This window comes from Salvelinus namaycush, chromosome 1 (assembly GCF_016432855.1).
Source record: "Salvelinus namaycush isolate Seneca chromosome 1, SaNama_1.0, whole genome shotgun sequence".
NCBI lineage: Eukaryota > Metazoa > Chordata > Actinopteri > Salmoniformes > Salmonidae > Salvelinus > Salvelinus namaycush.
Window position 1 is genome coordinate 47,469,951 of NC_052307.1, and position 27,232 is coordinate 47,497,182.

General features: G+C 43.8%; 1 protein-coding gene across 3 annotated transcripts in view; it reads left to right on the forward strand.

Annotated features, from left to right (window-relative positions):
* LOC120045098 (centrosomal protein of 120 kDa) overlaps positions 1–27,232 on the forward strand; it is a 67,960-nt gene that overhangs the window by 23,345 nt on the left and 17,383 nt on the right. For 2 of the 3 annotated variants that reach the window (XM_038989975.1, XM_038989992.1), the window contains 7 exons: positions 1,433–1,582; positions 8,396–8,864; positions 9,223–9,384; positions 9,487–9,576; positions 9,797–9,889; positions 12,810–12,971; positions 14,806–14,928. In XM_038989975.1, the coding sequence (XP_038845903.1) occupies positions 1,433–1,582; positions 8,396–8,864; positions 9,223–9,384; positions 9,487–9,576; positions 9,797–9,889; positions 12,810–12,971; positions 14,806–14,928 (1,249 nt within the window). The remainder of the gene's footprint in view (positions 1–1,432; positions 1,583–8,395; positions 8,865–9,222; positions 9,385–9,486; positions 9,577–9,796; positions 9,890–12,809; positions 12,972–14,805; positions 14,929–27,232) is intronic. The other variant, XM_038989982.1, reaches the window with a different exon arrangement.

Below are 27,232 nucleotides of genomic sequence, written 5' to 3' on the forward strand. Positions count from 1 at the left end.
CTTGAAAATATATGGCCAGACCTGAAAATGTTTGTCTAGCAATGATCAACCACCAATTTGACAGAGCTTGAAGAATTTTGAAAACAATAATGGGCAAATGTTACACAATCCAGGTGTGGAAAGTCCTTAGAAATGTACCCAGATAGACTCGCAGCTGTAATCGCTGCCAAAGTGCTTCTACAAAATATTGACTCGGGTGTGAATACTTCTGTAAATTAGATATTTCTGTATTTAATTTTTTATAAATTGGCAAACATTTCGAAAAACATGTTTTCGCTTTGTCATTATGGGGTATTGTGTGTAGATTGACCCCTCCCTCACCTATTTAATCAATTTTGAATTCAGGCTGTAACACAACAAAATGTGGAATAAGTCAAGGGGTATGACTTCAGAATACTTTCTGAAGGCACTGTATAGCCAAGATACATGATTGGTGAATGGCAAAGATTGACTTGATTCAGTCAGTTCATCACCTTTTTATAAACTAGTGAACACTTGCTGTTCAGTTGTCCAGCAAAGCACAGCAAATAGCCTATGCACCACGACTCTGCGTGGCTAAGTGGATTTTGACTCATCGTTACCACAAATACTCTCCCTGTAATGAAAAAACGATTTCGACCAACCACAGCACATACAAATTGTCCTGGGAGGCGGGACAGACGGCAGACTGCATTTCCCTGTCGTCATTCGCTTTGTGACTGACATGTGAATGCCTATCTTATCAATAGATCACTAGAAGATGCACATCATTCATTCTAGCGTGAGAGGGCTCGACGGATTAGTGAATTGAAACTTTTTTAAATGAAAAGTAGCCTGGTTAATTTGAAGTGGGGAAAAATAGCAGGCGGAAAATGTGTCTGTCACCAGCTGATTTAGCCGACGGCTGGCGCTAATGGAAAACACTGCCATATTAAAAATCTGATCTATTGAATTCTCCATGTGGTCTATATTATAGGGAACTTCATTTAAAGCTGCAGTATTTAACTTTTTGGGCAACTCTGCCCAAATTAACATAGACAGTTATAGATCTGTCATTCTCTCTGAAAGCAAGTCTAAGAAGTGGTAGATCTGTTCTATGTGTGCTCTTTCTGTGCTTCCCGTTCTGAAGTTTAGTTTTTCCTTTTACTTTCGGTTTTGTACACCAGCTGAAAACACAATATTTTCGGTTATTGATAAGATAGTTCACAGCATTTTAGATGGTAAAATTATTATCTACACTTGCTTGCTTTGTCACATAAACTGAAATTAGGCATGCTATTAGAATTTTAGCAACCAGGAACTGGCAGAGTGATTTCTGCAAATTGCACCTTTAAAAAAAAAAAAAAAAAATATTACAGGCTTTTAAAATTCTGTATTGTTACACAATTTCTACTTCAAATATCAAAAGGCACTTTTTTTCGTGGAAAGACCCAAGTATTTTCTCTCGTTCCAGGTATGCGTACCAGTTTTTCGGGAGTGCCGCCCCCATCATGACCAACCCCCCAGTGGAGGTGAAGAGGAACATGGAGGTGTTCCTGCCCCAGTCGTATTGTGCCTTTGACTTTGCCGCTCTACCTCACCAAGTCCAGGACACCTTCCTCAGGTGTCTTGTCACATTCTAGAGGAATACGTGAAGCATGCACTTTTAGGGGCTTGTTGTGCCTACTTGTTTCATTTGTGCCAAAGGGGTGTTTTTGACCTAGCACAAAAAATTCTGAATCTAATCAATTGCTTGATTAGTTGGTTAGTTGAATCAAGTGTGTTAGTGTTAGGGCAAAATCTAAAATGTGCACTCCTTAGGGTCCCCAGGACCAGGGGCCTCATTTATCAAAGGTGCGTACGTACAGAAACACACTAAACCTTGCGTACTCCAGTTTCCACAAAGGTTGGTATTTATACATTTTGAACTTGAAGAAAGTGTGCGTATCTCCATGTACAGCTCAGGCCTGTTAGTGGTTGATCAATTGTATTGCAAGCAAATATGATTATTTTGGGGGTAATGTAAGTGTTTGATGCCTTTGAATTATAATGATGTTAACTGATGCATTTGCCTTTGGTAAGGAGATTGCATAGCAGCATGTAGTCTAATATGTTTATTTTACTTGTATTATCTAGGCCTAAATCATAATCATAATGCATAACTGGTTTATTCCTGCTACACAACAAATATTAGGCTACAATTTAGCCATCGCTCATTCAATAGCCGAGCATGCTACCATTTAGCCATCGCTCATTCAATACCCAAGCATGCTACCATTTAGAAATAAAAGTAATAAATAATTAAACCGCATCAGTAAAATAACAATGGCGAGGCTATATACAGGGGTTACCGGTACAGAATTAATGTGTGGGGGCACCGGTTACTTGAGGTAATATGTACATGTAGGTGAAATTATTGAAGTGACTGTATAGATAATAACAGAGTAGCAGCAGCGTAAAAGAGGGGTCTGGGTAGCCCTTTTGATTAGCTGGAGTCTTATGGCTTGGGGTAGAAGCTGGTAAGCCTTTTGGACCTAGACTTGACGCTCCGGTACCGCTTGCCGTGCGGTAGCAGTGAGAACAGTCTATGACTAGGGTGGCTGGAGTCTTTGACAATTTTTAGGGCCTTCCTCTGACACCGCCTGGTATAGAGGTCCTGGATGGCAGGAAGCTTGGCCCCAGTGCTGTACTGGGCCGTACACACTACCCTCTTGCAGTGCCTTGAGGTCAGAGGCCGAGCAGTTGCCATACCAGGCAGTGATGCAACCAGTCAGGATGCTTTCGATGGTGCAGCTGTAGAACCTTTTGAGGATCGGGGGGCCCATGACAAATCTTTACAGTCTCCTGAGGGGGAATAGGTTTTGTCGTGCCCTCTTCACGACTGTCTTAGTGTGTTTAGTCCATGATAGTTCCACTGCAGCCCCGTCGATGAGAATGGTGGCATGCTCGGTCCTCCTTTTTCTGTAGTTCACATTCATCTCCTTTGTCTTGATCACGTTGATGGAGAGGTTGTTGTCCTGGCACCACACGGCCAGGTCTCTGACCTCCTCCCTATAGGCTGTCTCATCGTTGGTGTCATCGGCAAACTTGATGACGGTGTTGGATTTGTGCCTGGCCATGCATTCATGAGTGAACAGGGAGTACAGGAGGGGACTGAGCACGCACCCCTGAGGGTCCCCCGTGTTGAGGATCAGTGTGGTGGATATGTTGTTACCTATCCTTACCACTTAAGGGCAAACCATCAGGAAGTCCAGGATCCAGTTGCAGAGGGAGGTGTTTAGTCTCAGGGTCCTTAGGTTAGTGATGAGCTTTGGGCACTACGGTGTTGAACGCCAAGCTGTAGTCAATGAATAGCATTTTCACATTGGTGTTCCTTTTGTCCAGGTGGGAAAGGGTTGTGTGGAGTGCAATAGAGATTGCATCATCTGTGGATCTGTTGGGGCGGTATGCAAATTGGAGTGGGTCTAGGGTTTCTGGGATAATGGTATTGTGAGCCATGACCAGCCTTTCAAAGCACTTCATGTTTACAGATGTGAGTGCTACAGGTCGGTAGTCATTTAGGCAGTTTACCTTAGTGTTCTTGGGTACAGAGAGTATGGTGGTCTGCTTGAAACATGTTGGTATTACAGACTCGGTCAGGGACAGTTTGAAAATGTCAGTGAAGACACTTGCCAGTTGGTCAGCGCTTGCTCGGTGTACACGTCCTAGTAATCCGTCTGGCCTTGTGAATGTTGACCTGTTTAAAGGTCTTACTCACATCGGCTACGGAGAGCGTGAGCACTCAGTCATCCGGAACAGCTGATGGTGTCATGCATGCTTCAATGTTACTTGCCTTGAAACAAGCATAGAAGTAATTTAGCTCGTCTGGTAGACTCGTGTCACTGGGCAGCTCGCAAGCCCTGCCACATCTGACGAGCGACCATTTTTCCATCGCTCATTCCAATATCCAAGCATGCTCGAAAGTAAATAAACTGCTAACCTATTTTACGTTATGGGTAGGCTACAGTATTGATGTTTGTTAGGAGCGTGACATCAGCCTATACCAAGACAGGAGATAAACATCATCTATTGATGATCATAATATCGTCTCAGTCAAAAGGCTATAACCTATTATTGAACATGCAACTGCTCTAATGAAGCAGCTAATAAAGAGTTTAAAAAAATTGCCTAAAATGCAATTAGCTGGAAAACACTATTGTAAACAGCACACCTAATGCGAACAGTTCCATATGTGTCAGAGATGAAAATCTCAAACTTAGAGGTAATCTAATAGCAACAACTGGGATGGGTTGCTAATATAATTAGGATTGTGCTTTTGGCTACTGGACAATGAAAGCAAGTTGATATGAAAACTAATAGAACAAGAGAGAAATGCTGGTTAATGAAAAGGAAGTTTTTATCAAATAATTGCCTCCACACTTCTATGGTTGGATTTTGGCTAGGCTACTTTGAAGCAAGTTAAGAGATTCGTCATTAAGATAAATAAGATACACTTTATGAAGAAAAGTATGTGGACACCTGCTTGTCAAACATCTGATTCCAAAACCATGGGCATTAATATGGAGTTGGTACCCCCTTTGCTATTACAGTCTCTCTACAGGCTTTTCACTACATGTTGGAATATTGCTGTGGGGACTTGCTCCATTCAGCCACAAGAGCATTCGTGAGCTCAGGCACTGATGTTGGGTGATTAGGCCTGGCTCGCAGTCGGCGTTCCAATTCATCCCAAAGGTATTAGATGGGGGTTGAGGTCAGGGCTCTGTGCAGGCCAGTCAAGTTCTTCCACACTGATTTTACATTTACATTTTAGTCATTTAGCAGACGCTCTTATCCAGAGCGACTTACAGTAGAGTGCATACATTTTTAGTACATTACATTTTTTTTTTTTTTTACATACTGAGACAAGGATATCCCTACCGGCCAAACCCTCCCTAACCCGGACGACGCTATGCCAATTGTGCGTCGCCCCACGGACCTCCCGGTTGCGGCCGGCTGCGACAGAGCCTGGGCGCGAACCCAGCCCAGCCTGGGCGCGAACCCAGAGACTCTGGTGGCGCAGCTAGCACTGCGATGCAGTGCCCTAGACCACTGCGCCACCCGGGAGGTACAAACCATTTTCTCAACAAACCATTTTTGCATGGACCTCACTTAGTGCACGGGGGCATTGTCATACTGAAACAGGAAAGGGCCTTCCCTAAACTGTTGCCACACATTTGGAAGCACAGAATCATGTAGGAAGCACAGAATAATTTAGAATGTCATTGTATGCGGTAGGGTTAATATTTCTCTTCACTGGAACTGAGGCCTAGCCCGAACCATGGAAAAACAACCCCAGACCATTATTCCTCCTCCACTGAACTTTACAGTTGCCACTATTTATTGGGGCAGATAGCGTTCTCCTGGCATCCGCCAAACACAGATTTGTCCGTTAGACTACCAGATGGTGAAGCGTGATTCATCACTCCAGAGAATGCGTTTCCACTGCTCCAGAGTCCAATAGCGGCGAGCTTTACACTCCAGCCGACGCTTGGCATTGTTCATAGTGATCTTAGGCTTGTGTGCGGCTGCTCGGGCCATGGAAACCCATTTCACGAAGCTCTCGACGAACAGTTCTTGTGCTGACGTTGCTTCCAGAGGCAGTTTGGAACTCGGTAATGAGTGTTGCAACCGAGGACAGACGATTTTTACGAGCTACAGTACTCGGCGTCCCTTTCTGTGAGCTTGTGTGGCGTACCACTTCTCAGCTGAGCAGTTGTTGCTCTTACACATCCTACACCTGTCAGCAACGGGTGTGGCTGAAATTGCAGAATTCACCATTTTGAAGGGGTGTTCACATACTTTTTGTATGTATAGTGTACATGACGACTAACGAAAATACACGAGCCAATTGAATTCCACTAAATAATGCAAATTAAACCGTAGACCGATAAGCATGACCGGTCAAATAAATGTTCTGCTTTGACAGCTAACTGATTAATGGTTAACCGTTAACATCCCTAGTTCGAATAGACAATTAATCACTTGTTTTTAACAGTCACTGCAAAATGTTTAAACATTCCGTTCAAATTTGCCATTTCGAAACTGTCATGGCCCAAGTTCTAACATTTCCAAATCATATAGCATTTTTGCTACAAAAAGTGAATAGTGGGTGTATTCCAGGTGGGGTTGTGGGGTTGCTTGTTCACAAGCACACGTGTATATTATGGCTCTAATTTATAATTGAAAACATGCCTATATGTTGCCTGCGATAGTTTCATGAATCCCAATCATTTGCTGCGCACGCAAATCCTAGAATCTACACCTACACCAGAATTTTAAATTAAATTTAGTATGCACGGTTGATAAATGAGGCCCCAGGATTGGGAAACACTGGCTAGTTGATGGTTGTCTACTTGTTACATTTTGGTTGTGTACAGATAAACAACTCAAAGTTTATTTTGATTTACAGTGCCTTCGGAAAGTACTCAGACCTCTTAACTTTTTCTGCAGTTTGTTATATTACAGCCTTATTCTAAAATGGATTAAATTAAATTAAAAATAAGCAGCAATATACACACAATACCCCATAATGACAAAGCGAAAACAGGTTTTTAGAAATTTTTGCAAATGTATTCAAAATTAAAAAATGGATATCTTTATGTAAATAAGTATTCAGACCCTTTGCTATGAGACTCGAACTTGAGCTCAGGTGCATTCTGTTTCCATTGATCCTTGATGTTTTTGTAACTTGAGGTCCACCTGTGGTAAATTCAATTGATTGGACATGATTTGGAAAGAGGCACACCTCTTTTTATATAAGGTCCCACAGTTGACAGTGCATGTCAGAGCAAAAACCAAGCCATTAGGTTGGAGGAATTGTCCGTAGCGCTCCGAGACAGCATTGTGTTGAGGCACAGATCTGGGGAAGGGCACCAAAACATTTCTGCAGCGTTGAAGGTCTCCAAGAACACCGTGGCCTCCATCATTCTTAAATGGAATAAGTTTGGAACCACAAGACTTCCTAGAGCTGGCCGCCCGGCCAAACTGAGCAATCGGGGGAGAAGGGCCTTCAGGGAGGTGACCAAGAACCCGATGGTCACTCCGACAGAGCTTTAGAGTCTCAGACCATGAGAAACAAGATTCTCTGGTGTGATGACCTGAATGCCAAGTGTCACGTCTGGAGGAAACCTGGCACCATCCCTACGGTGAAGCATTATGGTGGCAGCATCATGCTGTGGGGATGTTCTTCAGCGGCAGGGACTGGGCGACTAGTCCGGATCAAGGCAAAGATGAACAGAGGAAAGTACAGAGAGATCCTTGATGAAAACCTGTTTCAGAGCGCTCAGGACCTCCGACTGAGGCTAAGTTTAACCTTCCAGCAGGACAACGACCCTCAGCACACAGCCAAGACAACGCAGGAGTGGCTTCGGGACTAGTTTCTGAATGTCCTTGAGTGGCCTTGCCAGAGCCCGGACTTGAACCCGATCGAACATCACTGGAGAGACCTGAAAATACCTGTGCAGCAAAACACCCCAACCAACCTGACAGAGCAGGAGAGGATCTGCAGTGAAGAATGGGATAAACTCCCCAAATACAGGTGTGCCAAGGTTGTAGCTTTATATCCAAGAAGACTTGATGCTGTAATCGCCTCCAAAGGTGCTTCAACAAAGTACTGACTAAAGGGTCTGAATACTTATGTAAATGTGATTTTTTTTTTTTATATATATATATTTTTTAATGTTTATTAAATTTGCAAAAATGTATTCAAACTGGTTTTTGCTTTGTCATTGAGGTATTGTTTGTAGGTTGGGGGGGGGGGGGTGGTATTTAATACATTTCAGAATAAGGCTGTAACGTAACAAAATGTGGAAAAAGTCAAGGGGTCTGAATAATTTCCCAAGCCACTGTAAATACCTATTAATGTACACCTTTTTAAGAGGGATTTATCTATACAAAATCACATATGACTGATTAATCAGGCCACCATTCTGGTGTGTTCAGACGATCAGGCTATGTATGGCCACAAGGAGAATGGGTGAATTTGCCCCTAATCGCTGATCTTGGGTCAGTTTTCCCCACAAATGGTTGTTAGGATTGTGGGAGGTGAAGCTGATTCTAGATCTGTACCAAGGGGAAACTTCACCCTGGAGCCCACCAGAGATTCTAGTCCCACTGTGCTTGGGCGGCAGGTAGCCTGGCAGGTAGGGGTGTTGGGCCAGTAACCGAAAGGTTGCTGGATCGAATCCCCGAGCTGCCCCTGAGAAAGGCAGTTAACCCACTGTTCCCCGGACGCCGATGACATGGATGTCGATTTAAGGCAGCCCTCTGCACACCTCTGATTCAGAGGGGTTGGGTTAAATGCGGAAGACAGATTTCAGTCGAATGCATTCAGATGTACAACTGACTAGGTATCCCCCTTCCCCTTTCTCTTCTTAATGGATTTTTCTCCTTGGTGTAGGGTGCCCCTAGTGGTGGAGGTGTGGAACAAGAATACCAGCTCCAGAGACATTCTCCTGGGCACGGCCAGCATACAGCTGTCCCACCTCCTGACTGCAGAGAAGAGCCGCTTCCTGGGCCCCATGGGCCAGCAGCACTGGAGGCAGACCTTCTCCGAGAGGATCCCAGTCATAAAGGCCCAAGGGATTTCAGCGGCAGGGACTGGGCATGCTACATATAGACTCTTGGAAGATATTATCATCAGTAGTAGTCATGTGTGGCTGCAGTTCTATTGTATGCTTGCTAGATGGCACCCTTGGCTGCCTCTTGACTGCTTGGTTGAGCTCGTGTTCGTTCGGTGTGAAACAACTTGCGTGTGTGTCTCCTTCCACAGGCCCAGTGAAAAGGTGGCTGAGCTGTGCTACGTCACAACCCTGGAGAACCTTGGTTTAGTCAAGGTCCAAGATATCGTCATGTCTGAGTCCTCCCAGGTACAATGTGGCACATGCTGTATGTTTGTTGATGCTTTTAGATTTGTGCACCACTAATACTGTAATTCACCGTTTGAGCTGTAGTGAGAGACCAAGTAGAATGACCAGGGCACATTCATAAATCATCTTAGTAGGTGCTGTTCTAGGATCAGGTCTTCCCTGCCCATGTAATCAGATTCATTCTAATTTTAAAAGGCCAAACTGATCCTGGATCAGCACTTCTGCTTTGAGATGCTTTGTGTATACGGGACTGGTCAGGGCCCATATTTATAAAGTGTCTCACAGTAGAAGGGCGGATCCAGGATCTGTTTGGCCTTTTTTAGATCATAGTAAGTAACATGAACTTGTATTGTGACAGAATGAGTATCCTGTGGCACAAAAGACGGTGCCAGCTCTGCGACCAGCTCCTCCCAGCAGTGCAGGCGGAGTCCCCACCGAGCCCCGCGAGACGCTGGAGTACAGGGCTGCCCTGGAGCTGGAGATGTGGAAGGAGATGCAGGAGGATCTTTTTGATGACCAGGTGGCTATACTGCAGTGAATGTGTTATTGTAGCAATTCCATTGATGCCTTTTTGTTTTGGTACAAACGTGTTTGTGTGTGTGCGCTCGCTCACCGTCCTCAGCTGAAGAAGAAAGAGCTGGGCCACATGCAGGCGCTGGCCGAGGAATGGAAGAAGAGGGATCGGGAGCGCGAGTCTCTGGTCAGAAAAAAGGTGCACTGTAATGTATAATTCTAGGAGTAAATTGACGTTGCCTCTAGATGCTGATCCTGGGTCAGTTTTGCATTTCCCCCCCAGTAATGGTTAAGGTTTTGATTGGGCAAGGGGAAGATGATCCTAGATCTGTACCTAGGGGAAACTTCACTCCGGAGCATTATACTACTTTTCTTATGATCGTTGTGTGACAGATGGCCCTTATGTGATGTGTTCCCAGGAGGTAGAGTACACCATCTTGGAGGAGCAGCTTCAGAAGATTCTGGCTGACCTGGAGAAGAGAGAGAAGCATCTAGGCCATGCAGAAATGGAGGTTGGTTTATTTAATATTTTTAAAATGTAAACATTTCAAAGAGAGCACAGGACGCACAGTGTAATGCACAGTATGTATAGTCTTACAAATGTGAAACTGCACAGGCGCTGGGTGCAATTTGACTGCCTGATAGGCACCCTGTAGTCACCTCACTGATGAAGCCGGTATCGCTACACTTTAAATGACTGTATTCTACGTAGTGCAACTACCCCCCCCCCCAAAAAATATATAATTTTCCATAGTGTTCAACAGAAATCTGTTAATTGAATTTGTCTCCCATTTAAGAGCAGAGTTGAAACGACATTAAACCATCAACATTTACAGACAACATGACATATGATAACGACCACATAAAACAGAGCTCCCCTCATAGCCTGGTTCCTCTCTAGGTTTCTTCCTAGGTTTTGGCCTTTCTAGGGAGTTTTTCCTAGCCACCGTGCTTCTACACCTGCATTGCTTGCTGTTTGGGGTTTTAGGCTGGGTTTCTGTACAGCACTTTGATATATCAGCTGATGTAAGAAGGGCTATATAAATTTGATTTGATAAAGTATGTAGAGAAGATAATGGAGCTATATATTTTTAACAATAACCAAAATATAAACTAAACAGTCCTTGACAATCTAAAATTCCCAAAATGTCATGTGTGGAGCTCGGACCCAGCTCCGCTAGGGGGCGGAAGAGGACCCCTCAGTTTTAGTTTCATGTCCCTATATAAAAATAGCAAAATCTGTATCTCCCCTTTGCTGTGTCAGCAAAATGGACAGAGCACCTATGTGTTGGTGGCCAATGGAAAGCCACTGGGGCAGTTAGGTATGACTCCTTTTGGGTTTCCATAAAAAGCAGGAAAAAACAAGCTTCACTTAGTGGTTGTTCAGGCAATGTCTGAGAATGCGCTGTAGGACTTTTTTATGTCTGTGACTCACTAGTTCTTAAAGAAAGCAACAGTGGCTACCCTGTGCACTGGAGAAACCTTGAAAAGGCTAATGGATCAAAGGTGGGCCGGACACCTCGCTACTGTGTCAGTGGTTGTTTAAAGTTGTGACAGCATTGTGAAGTTCCTCTGACATCGAATGCACGGGTTCGTACAACACAGAAGTAAGACTTGAGGCTACAGGGCTGCTGAAGGCGGTGACCGAGCCAGGCTTGAAGTTTGTAGCCACCATGGTGCACAGTATCCTCAGTCTTCTCGCACACTGGCATCAAAGTGGTCCGCAGTGCCTTGGAGTGCATCGAAGCTGAGGTGTGACAGAGTTCGAAGTAATTTGGGCATAGTGCAGTGCTAATGCATTCATTGGTGAAATGTCAGAACGATTTAGCAAACGCAACAGCCAACTGCTGGAGGACCGTTGTGCCCTTGACCCAGAGAGTCTTTTTAGATGTGAAACCATTTGCCTTTTGTTTACAGTGTTTGTTTGGTGTTAATGTAAGTAGCCTAAATATAGATTGTGTCATTCCTTTATCAATCTGATATTTAGTTTACTAGACCTACTACTTGGTACCGCTGTTTTGTTCTGTTCGCATTTGTTCGCATTAGCAGTTGTCTGTATTCTAAGCCAACCTGGAATTCAGTATTTTTGTTGGCTACTACTTTCAGCATTTAGTTTGCATTATTTTGGTAAGACAGCTGTGTGTACGGCTGCATTCACATAGGCTGTTTGTAATAGGGTAATTTACCTATCTATATTCATTACCAAAACGACCTTGCGCTGTCCATTGTGCTGATACAGCGCAGCGGAGATGGGCTACAGATTTCGTGCCAACCTGTCACTTCTAAAGCTCTCAATGATCTCGGAGTCTCAACATTTGAACATTGTTTATTTTGGTATAGTGTGATATAAGCAGAATTCAATATAAGTCCAATGCAGGAACCCCCCAAAATTGTGCCACCCTCGCTGATTTCAACTGCCCCATTAATCACTTTATCCTGACGCCGAGACTGATGGAGCTCCCATAAGAACATGGCATGAGCCATGGCAAAATGTGTAGCACTGCAAAATAATAATTATACATTATTATATCTGTTTTGTCACATACACCGGATAGGAAACAAGCTTTAAAACTCCATTTTCTCTCAGCCCCATGGAAAAATGTGTATAATTGCATGGAATTAGCTTTTTTCTTTATCTTGTTTTATTTATATATTTTTTATTGAATTGTTTTGTATTTACATTTTTTTTACCCCTTTTTCTCCCAAATTTCGTGGTATCCAATTTGGTAGTTAGTCTTGTTTCATTGCTGCAACTCCCGTACGGACTCGGGAGAGGCGAAGGTCGAGAGCCGTGCGTCCTCTGAAACACAACCAGGGCCGCACTGCTTCTTGACACAATGCCCACATAACCAGGAAGCCAGCCGCCACAATGTGACAGAGGAGAAACGTACACCTGGCGACCATGTCAGCGTGCACTGCCCGGCCCGCCACAGGAGTCGCTAGTGCGCTATGCGACAAGGACATCCCTGCCGGCCAAACCCTCCCGTTAGACCACTGTGTTACTCGGGAGGTCTGGAATTAGCTTTGAAGGGGGGGGCTCTAAAATTGTTGGTTGGAGAGAATGCCATTGGCCACGCCCACTACCCCCCCACCTGTGAACTTTGCCACCGCTGCAAAAAAGAATCCTCGGGAAATACTGCATCAGGATATATATTATTCACCATAGGTTGAAGGTGATCACTCAGACAGTTGGTTATTTATTGCAGTTTATCTTGCCTTCTAAGGGATTGAATGGACCTAAACCATACCAGGAAAATGGACACCATAACACCACACCATAACAAAACTCTCATTTACTCTTTTTGGGCAGTTTGGCAGTTACCTGTACATCCCAATAATGCATTTTACTCTGCATACCTTTAGCGTTACAAGGGTGTGGATCCTTGCTCAAACCTGTATCATTAACCCCATCATCACTGCTTGTGCTTTCAGATGCAGCGCTTGCAGAGGGAGATGCGGGCTGAGCACGAGTTAAGCATGTGCAAGCTGCAGGAGAGCGGCCGGCGGCTCCGCGAGGACTGCGCTCACCAGGTGGATCTGGAGAGGTCAAGGGTCAGGCAGCTGGAGGAGGAGCGTGGCAGGCAGCAACAGCAGGTAGGCGTCAGGGCGCTGGGCTGGGGAAGGAATGCTAGGCTGGCCCGCTCAATACCCACCTTGGGAGGAGATGAGGGTCCTGGGGTGACCATTGACCATGAGGTCAATGGGCCATGTCATCCTCCGGTGGACATTGTGAAATGGACAAAAAAAGAGAGAAGAAAGCAGCATTGGGCAGACGAACACCGGGGTTTCGGCCAGGCTTCTGGCCTCTTGCAGTCTCCGAGGATACCATCAATATCTGACCATCCGTGACCATCCAACCCCGATCTGCTGTTTTCTCTCAGGCCTAACACACCCAATGCATTGCATGGTTCTGTAGTAGAACAGACCTGGCCTTTAGCATTTATTAAATACTTAATTTTGTTTCCCCAGTCTCTCAATGACTTACCTGGTTAAATTAAGGCAAAATATGTATATTTATTTTTTATTTATTTCATTACAGAATGAGAGGTGATTGCATGGTCAAGTTCTGGAAAATGTATCTCGTACTCCCCTGTTTGATTTCCATGCGTCACGAATGTGTTCTGCTCAATAGTAGATTTGTCAAAATGATCAAAATAGCAGAAAGAGTTCAGCAGCAGCCATGTGTGTGAACTAATACATAATATACCTTGACGAGCAGGCTAAAGCATGGATTCAAGCTGTGAAATTGGCTCAGTTTTTCTTCATTTTAAAATAGTGAGTTTGATTTAGTCCAGGTATAGTCCTTAGTGCTTTTTCAATGTTAAGGAGAGAAACCAGCCCCCCTGCTTTGCTCATGTAGGCCTAACTATGGTATGTAGGCTACAGTATGCAATGAGATGTCGGTTCTTTTCAGTCCCACTCCACCCCCCCAGTATGCTCTGGATATTTTACAGTGAAGAAGAAAATGTGCATTATTTTCGCTAGAATCTCTCCCCTGTCCTCCTCACAGACAAACTCACTTACTGAAATAGTTGTCTGCTGTCTCATTTTCCCAGAAAATATCTGGACTCTCCGGCCATAACAAATCAAGCAAAGTAGGTTTCTGACAAGCGGAAAGAAGGCAGTGCTGTGAAATCTGCTAGCCAGTCTGCCACGCTGCTCTATATCTTGTCTCCCCATGTCAGGAATGTGTAAACATACATTTGTCGTCCTCTGTCGGCACACACCATAGCCCGTTTATCAGGCCTGGATCCATCCACCCTGCCTTCCAGCACAGAATACCAGGCATTGTGTGTGGGGTTTGTTGCTCTGCTGCCTGCCTTGTCTAAAAGACCGACAGGATAACATTGAGAACCGCACAATCTCAATTACTCTGGGGATTTAGATGTCAACAAACACCAGCTAGGCTCCTATGATTTTGAGGGATCTGGCATTTGTTTATTAGTCAGTTGGAAGCATTGCATAGGACTCAAGGCCATCAATGAAAGTTGTTACAGTATAATGTATTGTTCTCGTTTGTGGGTCGCGCTCCGAGCCAAGTCATGAGCTACTCTCTCCTGTTCTCCATTTAGTCAGAGCAGTTGTAAGGTTGTTAAAATGTAACACTGGGGGTTAAGCCTTTGGGTGACATTTATTTCTATGCCAAAAATAACAATCATTATCTGTCATTAAATGTGAAACTTTTCAACAATTTGTGCGGTGATAATTTAACGAGTTTAGTAAACTGAGCAATACATAAATAGTCTCTTTATAACACACATTGTTGAAGAGTTTTAAATTAAATCACATTGCGAGATTGAGGTTTGTGGTAAGTTTTGCACTTTGCGCTATAAAAATGTTGCCCTATATGTGTAACATGACATAATTGGTAGTGATGAGGAATAATCGTTTTCCGTTTCGCTCCTCATAGTAAGTTCTTCTGTTGTAGATGCTGGATGCAGAGAACAAATACAAGCTGTTGGAGAAGGAATACCAGCAGTTTCGGGAGCAGCAGAGCATTCGCCCTGAGATCAGACTACAGTCTGAGATCAACCTGCTAAGTCTGGAGAAGGTGAGCACATCAACTTCTAACTATACTGCTTACATAACCCCAGTTCTCTGATATTATGAGTGACGTATTTCAGTGGGATTTCATTCTGAAAGTCCCATAACTCGAAGAAACCAATCACAAGCGTCTGTTGAAGACAGACCTGAAGAGCAGCGACTATGGTGTGCCCTCACCCTGTATGAAGACGCCACTCTCCTGCTCACTGCCACATTTTTTCAAACATGCTTCTCTTCCTCGTCTTGCAAGCAGGGAAGTGCGGTGAAATATTTCACTCATAATATCAGAGAACTGGGGTTATGTAAATAACCTTGTTCTCTTTCAATTACCCGTTTCATATTTCACGGTGGGATATGGTAAACTCCGTATCGCAACATGCTCTCCAAAAGCCAGGAGGTCCCAACACAGAGACCCTGAAAGGTCCCTAAACTGAGGGTGCACGCTCCGTAAAGGCATGGAAACGAGAAATGGCAAAGAAGACTGGTGTTTTGCGGGTACTATTTAGTGAAGCTGCCAGTTGAGGACTTCGAAGGCGTCTTTTTCTCAAACTAGACACTCTAATGTACTTGTTCTCTTGCTCAGTTGTGCACCGGGGCCTCCCACTCCTCTTTCTATTCTGGTTAGAGCCAGTTTGCGCTGTTCTGTGAAGGGAGTAGTACACAGCGTTGTACGAGCTCTTCAGTTTCTTGGCAATTTCTCACATGGAATAGCCTTCATTTTCAGAACAAGAATAGACTGATGAGTTTCAGAAGACATTTTTGAGCCTGTAATCGAACCCACAAATGCTGATGCCCCAGATACTCAACTAGTCTACAGAAGGCCAGTTTTATTGCTTCTTTAATCAGTATAATCAGTACAACAGTTTTCAGCTGTGCTAACATAATTGCAAAATGGTTTTCTAATGATCAATTAGCCTTTTTAAAATGATACCTTTGGATTAACGTGCCATTGGAACACAGGAGTGATGGTTGCTGATAATGGGCCTCTGTACGCCTATGTAGATATTCCATAAAAAATCTGCTGTTTCCAGCTACATTAGTCATTTACAACATTAACCATGTCTACACTGTATTTCTGATCAATTTGACGTTATTTTAATGGACAAAAAAGTAGCTTTTCTTTCAAAAACAAGGACATTTCTAAGTGACCCCAAACCTTTGAACTGTAGAGTACATAGAATGAATAAATACATCTGCTCATTTTTTGTAATTTTTCAATGGTTGCTTCAGGGCGCTCTACGAGCAGCTCATTGAACATCATTCAGCCCATAAGTCACAACGTGAGAGTGAGTGGGCATGGTGGTTTGACGGTGAGTAGTTTGCCAGCGACACTGTAGTTGAATAAGTAAATAATCAAAAGTGCACTTCACCAAGCAAGCAGTATGTGCGAACACTGGACGGTCGCCAAAGTGAACACCTCATCACAATACTCATCCTTGACACAAAATATGCAATCTGCAAAAAAAGCAAGACAGTTGGTGAAGATCTGTCTTTCAGGCCATGTGCTTACATTCATGATGAGATAAGATTGTTTGTTAGCTAGCTAGCTAAATTAGAATGTGTGACTAAAATCAGTGCTGCAAACATTTTCCTGCATGAATGTTTTCAGTCATCAGCGCATGCCATTTGCAGTTGAAATATATACAGTGGGGCAAAAAAGTATTTAGTCAGCCACCAATTGTGCAAGTTCTCCCACTTAAAAAGATGAGAGAGGCCTGTAATTTTCATCATAGGTACACTTCAACTATGACAGACAAAATGAGGGGGAAAAATCCAGAAAATCACATTGTAGGATTTTTAATGAATTTATTTGCAAATTATGGTGGAAAATAAGTGTTTGGTCAATAACAAAAGTTTATCTCAATACTTCGTTATATACCCTTTGTTGGCAATGACAGAGGTCAAACGTTTTCTGTAAGTCTCCACAAGGTTTTCACACACACTGTTGCTGGTATTTTGGCTCATTCCTCCATGCAGATCTCCTCTAGAGCAGTGATGTTTTGGGGCTGTTGCTGGGCAACACGGACTTTCAACTCCTTCCAAAGATTTTCTATGGGGTTGAGATCTGGAGACTGGCTAGGCCACTCCAGGACCTTGAAATGCTTCTTACGAAGCCACTCCTTCGTTGCCCGGGCGGTGTGTTTGGGATCATTGTCATGCTGAAAGACCCAGCCACGTTTCATCTTCAATGCCCTTGCTGATGGAAGGAGGTTTTCACTCAAAATCTCACGATACATGGCCCCATTCATTCTTTCCTTTACACGGATCAGTCGTCCTGGTCCCTTTGCAGAAAAACAGCCCCAAAGCATGATGTTTCCACCCCCATGCTTCACAGTAGGTATGGTGTTCTTTGGATGCAACTCAGCATTCTTTGTCCTCCAAACACGACGAGTTGAGTTTTTACCAAAAAGTTCTATTTTGGTTTCATCTGACCATATGACATTCTCCCAATCTTCTTCTGGATCATCCAAATGCTCTCTAGCAAACTTCAGACGGGCCTGGACATGTACTGGCTTAAGCAGGGGGACACGTCTGGCACTGCAGGATTTGAGTCCCTGCCGGCGTAGTGTGTTACTGATGGTAGGCTTTGTTACTTTGGTCCCAGCTCTCTGCAGGTCATTCACTAGGTCCCCCGTGTGGTTCTGGGATTTTTGCTCACCGTTCTTGTGATCATTTTGACCCCACGGGGTGAGATCTTGCGTGGAGCCCCAGATCGAGGGAGATTATCAATGGTCTTGTATGTCTTCCATTTCTTAATAATTGCTCCCACAGTTGATTTCTTCAAACCAAGCTGCTTACCTATTGCAGATTCAGTCTTCCCAGCCTGGTGCAGGTCTACAATTTTGTTTCTGGTGTCCTTTGACAGCTCTTTGGTCTTGGCCATAGTGGAGTTTGGAGTGTGACTGTTTGAGGTTGTGGACAGGTGTCTTTTATACTGATAACAAGTTCAAACAGGTGCCATTAATACAGGTAACGAGTGGAGGACAGAGGAGCCTCTTAAAGAAGAAGTTACAGGTCTGTGAGAGCCAGAAATCTTGCTTGTTTGTAGGTGACCAAATACTTATTTTCCACCTTAATTTGCAAATAAATTCATTAAAAATCCTACAATGTGATTTTCTGGATTTTTTTTTCTCATTTTGTCTGTCATAGTTGAAGTGTACATATGATGAAAATTACAGGCCTCTCTCCTTTTTAAGTGGGAGAACTTGCACAATTGGTGGCTGACTAAATACTTTTTTGCCCCACTGTAGCAAATACATTTTGTATTGAATAACACTGTAATTGACATTGATTTCAATAAGAAAACATTCTCGTAATGAACAGGTAGCGTGTGCTTGTCATAACAAGCTCTCATTGCCAGGTTGTCATAGTGTTTCTTTACATGAATGTTTTACGTTGACTGTTGTAAGGCACTGTAGTGAATCTACTCCAACTGCATGTTACTACATATTTTGTGAACTTGTGAACAGTGCCTTTTCAGATTTACTTGGAGCCTAAGTTTCATTAATTTCATTCAGCGCTTGTTTATTTGTGAGCTTGTGGTGCTTCAGCACAAACACTTCTGCATTCGTATCCACTGCCATAGATGAGTATAACTTAAAGATATGCCTTAGAAGGTAAACTGAACAAGTTTTTTGTATTTACTTCCTTATTTATAGAGGATAGTTTTTTTTTTTTTTTTTTTGTGGTTATAATTGTAATATTTAGTTAACAGATACTCTAAATGATTATTTCTTAACACTAGAACCACTGGGCCTCGAGGGACCCTCCTTCAAGCTAACGAGCAGTCATTCTGATTGGAACGTTCTAACAGTAACGCATTTCATGCAGTGCATTCGGAAAGTATTCAGACCCCTTGACTTTTTCCACATTTTGTTACATTACAGCCTTATTCTAAAACTGATTAAATACTTTTTTCCCCCCACTCATCAATCTACACACAATACCTCATAATGACAAAGCAAAAACTGGTTTAGAAATTTTTGCCAATTTATTTCAAAGAAAAATATGACGTTTACATAAGTATTCAGACCCTTTACTTTGTTGAAGCACCTTTGGCAGAGATTAAAGCCTCAAGTCGTCTTGGGTAGGACGCTGCAAGCTTGGCACACCTGAATTTGGGGAGTTTCTCCCATTCTTCTCTGCAGTTTCTCTCAAGCTCTGTCAGGTTGGATGGGGAGCGTTGCTGCACAGCTATTTTTATGTCTCTCCAGAGATGTTCCATCGAGTTCAAGTCCGGGCTTTGGCTGGGCCACTCAAAGACATTCAGAGACTCCTGCGTTGTCTTGGCTGTGTGCTTAGGGCTGGTCCTGTTGGAAGGGGAACTTTTGCCCCAGTCTGAGGTCCTGAGCACTCTGGAGCAGGTTTTCATCAAGGATCTCTCTGTACTTTGCTCCGTTCATCTTTCCTTCGATCCTGACTAGTCTCCCATTCCCGCCGCTGAAAAACGTCCCCACAGCATGATGCTGCCACCACCATGCTTCACCATAGGGATGGTGCCAGGTTTCCTCCAGACGTGACACTTGGCATCCAGGCCAAAGAGTTAAATCTTGGTTTCGTCAGACCAGTGAATCTTTTTTCTCATGGTCTGGGAGTCTTTAGGTACCTTTTGGCAAACTCCAAGCGGGCTGTCATGTGTCTTTCGTCTGGCCACTCTACCATAAAGTCCTAATTGATGGAGTGCTACAGAGATGGTTATCCTTCTGGAAGGTTCTCTTATCTCCACAGAGGAACTCTAGAGCTCTGTCTGAGTGACCATCGGGTTCTTGGTCACCTCCCTGACCAAGGCCTTTCTCCCCTGATTGCTCAGTTTGGCCGGGTGGCCAGGTCGATGGAAGAGTCTTGTGATTCCAAACTTCTCCATTTTAAGAATGATTGAAGCCCCTGTGATATCTGGAACCTTCAATGCTGCAGATATGTTTTGGTACCCTTTCCCAGTTCTGTGCCGCGACTCAATCCTGTCTCGGAGCTCTATGGACAATTCCTTCAACCTTATGGCTTGGTTTTTGCTCTGACCTGCACGTTCAACTCTGGGACCTTACATAGACAGGTGTATGCCTTTCCAAATCATATCCAATTAATTGAATTTACCACAGATGGACTCCAAGTTGTAGAAACATCTCAAGGATGATCAATGGAAACAGGATGACCTGAGCTCAAGATTGAGTCTCATAGCAAAGGGTCTGAATACTTATGTAAATAAGATATTTCTGTTTTTATTTTTAATACATTTGCAAACATTTCTTAACCTGTTTTTGCATTGTCGTTTATGGGGTATTGTGTGTAGATTTCTGGGATTTCTTTCAAATTAAATCAATGTTAGAAGAAGGCTTTAACCAGGGACGCACCGATATAACATTTTTGGCCGATACCAATGTTTTCCTTGCCAAAAAACCCGATACCGATAACTGATTAATTAGCTACAGCACACCTCTGATTAACTGCTAGCTAGCTAATGCATTTCGGCCTCGTGGTTATAGTGTTCTCTACTGTGCTCATCATTGTCAGGCATCAGCCGCAACAGATACCCCTATCCAAACCGAACCTAGCTCAGCATGCAAATCCCCACTTTCTTGTGCTTGCGGTTCTATGATTGCAATGAAGGATTCTCGTCTTCTATGCATCATGTGCTTGGGACGAGGACCTCCAGTTCTGCAAGTTGCTAACATAGGCGAATCTGACAGAGGCTCAAACGAGTTGCTCTCTCGTTAGCTCTGTGCTCCTCCGAGCCACCGGAGGGAACAGTGGCTCTGCCCCCCATGACCAAGCCCAGCTGGTGCAGGGTCATGGATAGATGGGAGAAGCCTTCCCACTAGTGGAGCCCTATTAAAACAACTGTTACCTGCATTTCCAGCTTGCATACAGTAAGCTAAGAGTTTGTGGGATAAGCTCCTTACTGGCTAAGGGTGCCCCGAGCTTGGACATGCACAAGATGTGAGGGGTGCTGTGGGATTATTTAATTTACTCTTTGAAGAGGTCTCAGCTTCAGATGTTTTCCTGGGGTGCCAGGACAGAGAAGAGCTTGGACAAGGCAGAGCGGGAGCTGCCTCCCGTAGGACTGGAAGGGCCAAGAGACCGGAGATTCACTCTCCTTCTCCCTCTTCTGCAAAGGAATTGAATAATCAAGGAGGATGAATACAGAGTTTAGTGGCAATTCTGGAGGCTAGCTAGTCTACTCCCTATACCAATAAAGCTAGCCAGCCAGCTACTGGTAACTATTAGCAATATGGATAGTTTCCAATGTTGTTTTAAAGCATAAATAGTACCTGTAACTATGCTAGCTATCTAACATTCAGCGGTTTTTCTGATGAGTAAAGTTTAGGTAGTTAGTCTAGCTACTGTACTCAAAATGCAGCTAGCTTGTTAGCTACATGGCTTGCTAACTTAACAACAGCTGTAACGACCTAGCTGTAATGTTTACAAGGTTCTCCACTAGCTGGCTACTAGGTGACCAATATAACAGTTGGCCCTAAAGCTTTTTGTAGGGATCCAAGGAAAGGAACTATTGCCTGTATCAGTGATGGACACTAGCTAGAATGTGGACCAATACCTTTATAGCAATACAGTTAGCTACTAATACAATACTTCTTGCACTCTGTTTTGACGAGCTGGTTAGAATAAGGCTGTCACTTGGTCAAATCATAAACTGTACCAAATGCATTGCCTATATATAAACATCTGACAATGGATACATACACTACACGCTTGTTGAACATCCCGTTCACCTAACACCTTTTTTGCACTATTGTTTAGAGCCTGTAAGTAAGCATTTCACTGTAAGGTCTACACCTGTTGTATTCAGCGCACGTGACAAATTAACTTTGCTTTGACTTGTTCTCAAATACCATTGAAATGGCAGGAGCGGTATGAGAACCAGCTCATTCTTGAGCAAACCATACGACTTTCCTTAGTACGAAATCCTCGTCGACCCACTGTGCTGTCAGTCTCAGCATGCTCAATGGGCTGACGTCGCTGGTCTAAATGTCAGTTGTGAAGCTAATGGCAGTGACGCCCATAGCAAGTAGCTCATGGATGTGCGTTTCAACAATACTGTGCAACTCCGGTAAGGCAACAACTGGGGAGAAAAAAAAGAAAAAGAAACGCACATAGTTGGTAGTGTGTGCCGGGGCTCGAGGTGCTTGACCAGTCGGCGAAAGCCAACATCATCCACGACAGAGAACTGTTGATTGTCAAGGACAATGAATTCTATTATCTTAGCGCTAATGGATTTCGTCTTTGAGTTGTCTCGCTGAAATTGTCTTACTCTTTCAAATGAATGCTCGACTTGAACTTGTTAAGTTGTTGGAAGTGTGCACCTAGTTTTTTTCTGCTTTTGTTCAAAGTAGTCGCTGAACGTCTGGTGGTGATGCACTTTCAAATGAGTAATTTGGTGTGTGGTATTGAACGATTTCACTTTCTCCCCTCCTCGGGAAATAATAGCAGCAGAAACGTTTCATATGGCCTTTTTGTTATCTTCCTTTTGATACTTAAAAATAGATCCACACAGCAGACATTGTGGGCTAGGTTAGGAATGCAGTTTTCGTGGCGTCATTGTGACATATACCTGCGTTATATAGGTATGCACGTCAGCTTTGACATCGGTTTTGCACATCGGCGTTAAACTAGACATCGGGCCAATGCCGATGTTGGCATTTTTAGCTAATATCGTACGATTATCATGTGCTTACCATTATATTGTGCATCCCTAGCTGTAACATAAAATGTGGGGAAAGTAAAGCGGTCTGAATACTTTCCCGAAGGCACTGTATGCATCTGTTGGTCAAAGATACCTTTAAAAAACGTGGATCAGAAAACCAGTCAGTATCTAGTGTGACCGCCATTTGCCTCATGCAGCGCGACACATCTGCTTCGCATAGAGTTGGTCAGTCTGTTGATGGTAGCCAGTGGCATTTTGTCCCACTCCTCTTCAATGGCTGTGCGAAGTTTCTGGATATTGGCGGGAACTTGAACACGCTGTCGTACACGTCGATCCAGAGCATCCCAAACTTCCTCAATGGGTGACATGTCTGTTGTGTATGCAGGCCATGGAAGAACTGTGGCTTCCAGGAATTGTGAACAGGTCCTTGCGACATGGAGCCGTGTGTTATAATGCTGAAACACGAGGTGATGGCGGTGGATGAATAGCACAACAATGGGCCTTGATATCGTCACGGTATCTCCGTGCATTCAAATTGCTATAGATAAAATGCAATTGTGTTCATTGTCCGGGGCTTATGCCTGCCCATACCATAACCCCACTGCCACAATGGGGAACACTCTTTTCACATCAGCAAACCGCTCGCCCATACGAAGCCATACAGGTGGTCTGCGGTTGTGAGGCTGGTTGGACGGACTGTCAAATTCTCTAAAACGACATTGGGAGAAGGCTTATGGTAGAGAAATAAAAATTCAACAGCACGCTCCCTCAACTTGAGACATGGCATTGTGGCCTTTTATTGTCCCCGGCATAAGGTGCACCTGTGTAATGATCATGCTGTTGAAACAGCTACTTGATATGCCATACCTGTCCGGTAGATGAATTATCTTGGCAAAGGAGACATTCTCACTAACAGGGATGTGATAAATTTGTGCACACAATTTGAGAGAAATACGCTTTTTGTGCATGTGTAGTATTTCTTGGATCTTTTATTTCAGCTCATGAAACATTGGCCCAACACTTCACATATTTATGTGTGTGTGTGTGGTACTAGTCAAAAGTTTGGACACACCTACTCATTCAAGGGTTTTTCTTAATTTTTTACTATTTTCTACATTGTAGAATAATAGTGAAGACAGCAATACTATGAAATACACACATGGATTCACGTAGTAACCAAAAAAGTGTTAAACAAATTATTCAAATCAGCCAACCTTTGCCTTGATGACAGCTTTGCACACTCTTGGCATTATCTCAACCAGCTTTGAGGTAGTCACCTGGAATGCATTTCAATTAACTGGTGTGCCTTGTTTAAAGCTCATTTGTGGAATTGCTTTACTTAATGCATTTGAGCCAATCAGTTGTGTTGTGACATGGTAGGAGTGGTAGACAGAAGATAGCCCTATTTGGTAAAAGACCAAGTCCATATTATGGCAAGAACAGCTCAAATAAGCAAAGAGAAACGACAGTCCTTCATTACTTTTAGACATGAAGGTCAGTCAACACGGAACATTTCAAGAACTTTGAACGTTTCTTCAAGTTCATGTGCAAAAACCATCATGCGCTATGATGAAACTGGCTCTCATGAGGACCGCCACAGGAAAGGAAGACCCAGAGTTACCTCTGCTGCAGAGGATAAGTTCATTAGAGTTACCGGCCTCAGAAATTGCAGCCCAAATATATGCTTCACAGAGTTCAAGTAACAGACCCATCCCAACATCAACTGTTCAGAGGAGACTGTGTGAATCAGGCCTCCATGGTCGAATTGCTGCAAAGAAACCACTACGAAAGGACATGAATAAGATGATGAGACTTGCTTGGGCCAAGAAACACGAGCAATGGACATTAGACCGGTGGATATCTGTCCTTTTTGGGTCTGAGTCCAAATTTGAGATTTTTGGTTGCAAACGCCGTGTCTTTGTGAGACGCAGAGTAGGTGAACGGATGATCTCCGCTTGTGTGGTTCCCACCGTGAAGCATGGAAGAGGTGGTGTAATGGTGTAGGTGCTTTGCTGGTGACACCGTGTGATTTTATTTAGAATTCAAGGCACACTTAACCAGCACGACTACCGCAGCATTCTGAAGCGATACAACATCCCATCTGGTTTGGGCTTAGTCCAACTATCATTTGTTTTTCAACTGGACAACGACCCAAAACACAGCTCCAGGCTGTGTAAGGGCTATTTCACCAAGAAGGTGAAATGGAGTGCTGCATCAGATGACCTGGCCTCCCAACAATCACCCAACCTTAACACATGAGATGGTTTGGGATGAGTTGGACCGCAGAGTGAAGGAAAAGCAGCCAACAAGTGCTCAGCATATGTGGGAACTCCTTCAAGATTGTTGGATAAGCATTCCAGATGAAGCTGGTTGAGAGAATTCCAAGAGTGTAAAGCTGTCAAGGCAAAGGGTGGATATTTTGAAGAAATTAAAATGTATTTTGATTTGTTTAACACTTTTTCGGTTACTACATGATTCCATGTGTGTTATTGTTATTTCATAGTATTGCTGTCTTCACTATTATTCTACATGGTAGAAAATAGTATAAATAAAGAAAAACCCTTAAAGGAGTAGGTGTATTCAACTTTTTGACTGGTACGGTATGTGTATGTAAATACAGTACCAGTCAAAAGATCACCCGGCGCAATGCTAACCGTTAGCTGGAGTGGTGTAAAGCTCACCGCCATTGGATTTTGGAGCAGTGGAAATGCATTCTCTGGCGTGATGAGTCAGTCACGCTACACCATCTGGCAGTCTGACTGACTAATCTGTGTTTGGCGGATGCCAGGAGAACAATACCTCCCCGAATTCAAAGTGCCAACTGTAAAGTTTGGTGGAGGAGGCATTATGGTTTGGTACTGTTTTTCATGGTCCGTGCTAGGCCCTTTAGTTTCAGTGAAGGGAATATTAATACAACAGCATACAATGACCTTCTAGACATTTCTGTGCCTCCAACAGTTTGGGGAGGGCCTTTTCCTTTTTCAGCATGACAATGCCCCTGTGCACACACACATACAGAAATGGTTTGTCGATCGGTGTGGGAGAACTTGACTGGCCTGCACAGAGCCCTGACTTCAAACTCATCAAACGCCTTTGGGATGAATTGGAACGCTGACTATGAGCCAGGCCTAATCGCCCAACATCAAAGACCGACCTCAGTAAAGCTCTTGTGACTGAAAGGAAGCAAGTCCCCCCTGCAATGTTCCAACATCTAGTGGAAAGCCTTCCCAGATGAGTGGAGGCTGTTATAGCAGCAAAGGGGGGGACTAAATCCTTATTTATACCCATGATTTTGGAATTAGATGTTCGACAAGCGTGTAGTGTATGTATCCATTGTCAGATGTTTGACAGGCAATGCATTTGGTACAGTTTATGATTTGACCAAATGACAGCCTTATTCTAACTAGCTCGTCAAAACAGTGTGCAAAAAGTATTGTATTAGTAGGTAACTGTATTGCTATAAAAGTATTCTAGCTAGTGTATTGCTATAAGTATTCTAGCTAGTGTCCATCACTGATACAGGCAATAGTTCCTTTCCTTGCCTCTCTACACAAAGCTTTAGGGCCAACTGTTATATTGGTCACCTAGTAGCCAGCTAGTGGAGAACCTTGTAAACATTACAGCTAGGTCGTTACAGCTGTTGTTTAGTTAGCATGCCAGGTAGCTAACAAGCTAGCTGCATTTCGAGTACAGTAGCTAGACAGATTGTTACAGGTACTATTTATGCTTTAAACAACATTGGAAACTATCCATATTGCTAATAGTTACCGGTAGCTGGCTGGCTAGCTAGATAGCTTTATTGGTATAGGGAGTAGATTAGCTAGCCTCCAGTATTGCCGCTGAACTCTGTATTCATCCTCCTTGATTATTCTATTCCTTTGCAGAAGAGGGAGAAGGAGAGTGGATCTCCGGTCTCTTGGCCCTCCCACTCCTACGGGAGGCAGCTCCCGCTCTGCCTTGTCCAAGCTCTTCTCTGTCCTGGCACCCCAATGTTGGAACCAGGTTCCTTCTGAAGCTGAGACATCTGCCCATCTTTCAAAAATATCTGAAGCCCTACCTCTTCACAGAGTAAATTAAATAATCCTACCACACCCCTTCCATCTTGTGCATGTCCAAGCTCGGGGCGCCCTTAGACAGTAAGGAGCTTATCCCACAAACTCTTAGCTTACTGTATGCAATCTGGAACTGCGGGTAGCAGTTGTTTTAATGGGGCTGCACTAGTGGGAAGGCTCCTCCCATCTATCCATGACCGTGCACCAGCTGGGCTTGGTCCTTCCTTGCAATCTTAGAACCGCAAGCGCAAGAATGTGCTTGCTAAGTACCACGTTCATCTGTACAAACAATAGTAGGCAAGTATAAACACCATGGGACCACACAGCCGTCATACCGCTCAGGAAGGAGACGCATTCTGTCTCCTAGAGATGAACGTACTTTGGTGTGAAAAGTGCAAATCAATCCCAGAACCACAGCAAAGGTTCTTGTGAAGATGCTGGAGGACACAGGTACAAAAGTATCTATATCCACAGTAAAACTAGTCCTATATCGACATAACATGAAAGGCCGCTCACCAAGGAAGAAGCCACTGCTCCAAAACCGCCATAAAGAAGCCAGACTACGGTTTGCAACTGCACACATTTTGGAGAGATGTCCTCTG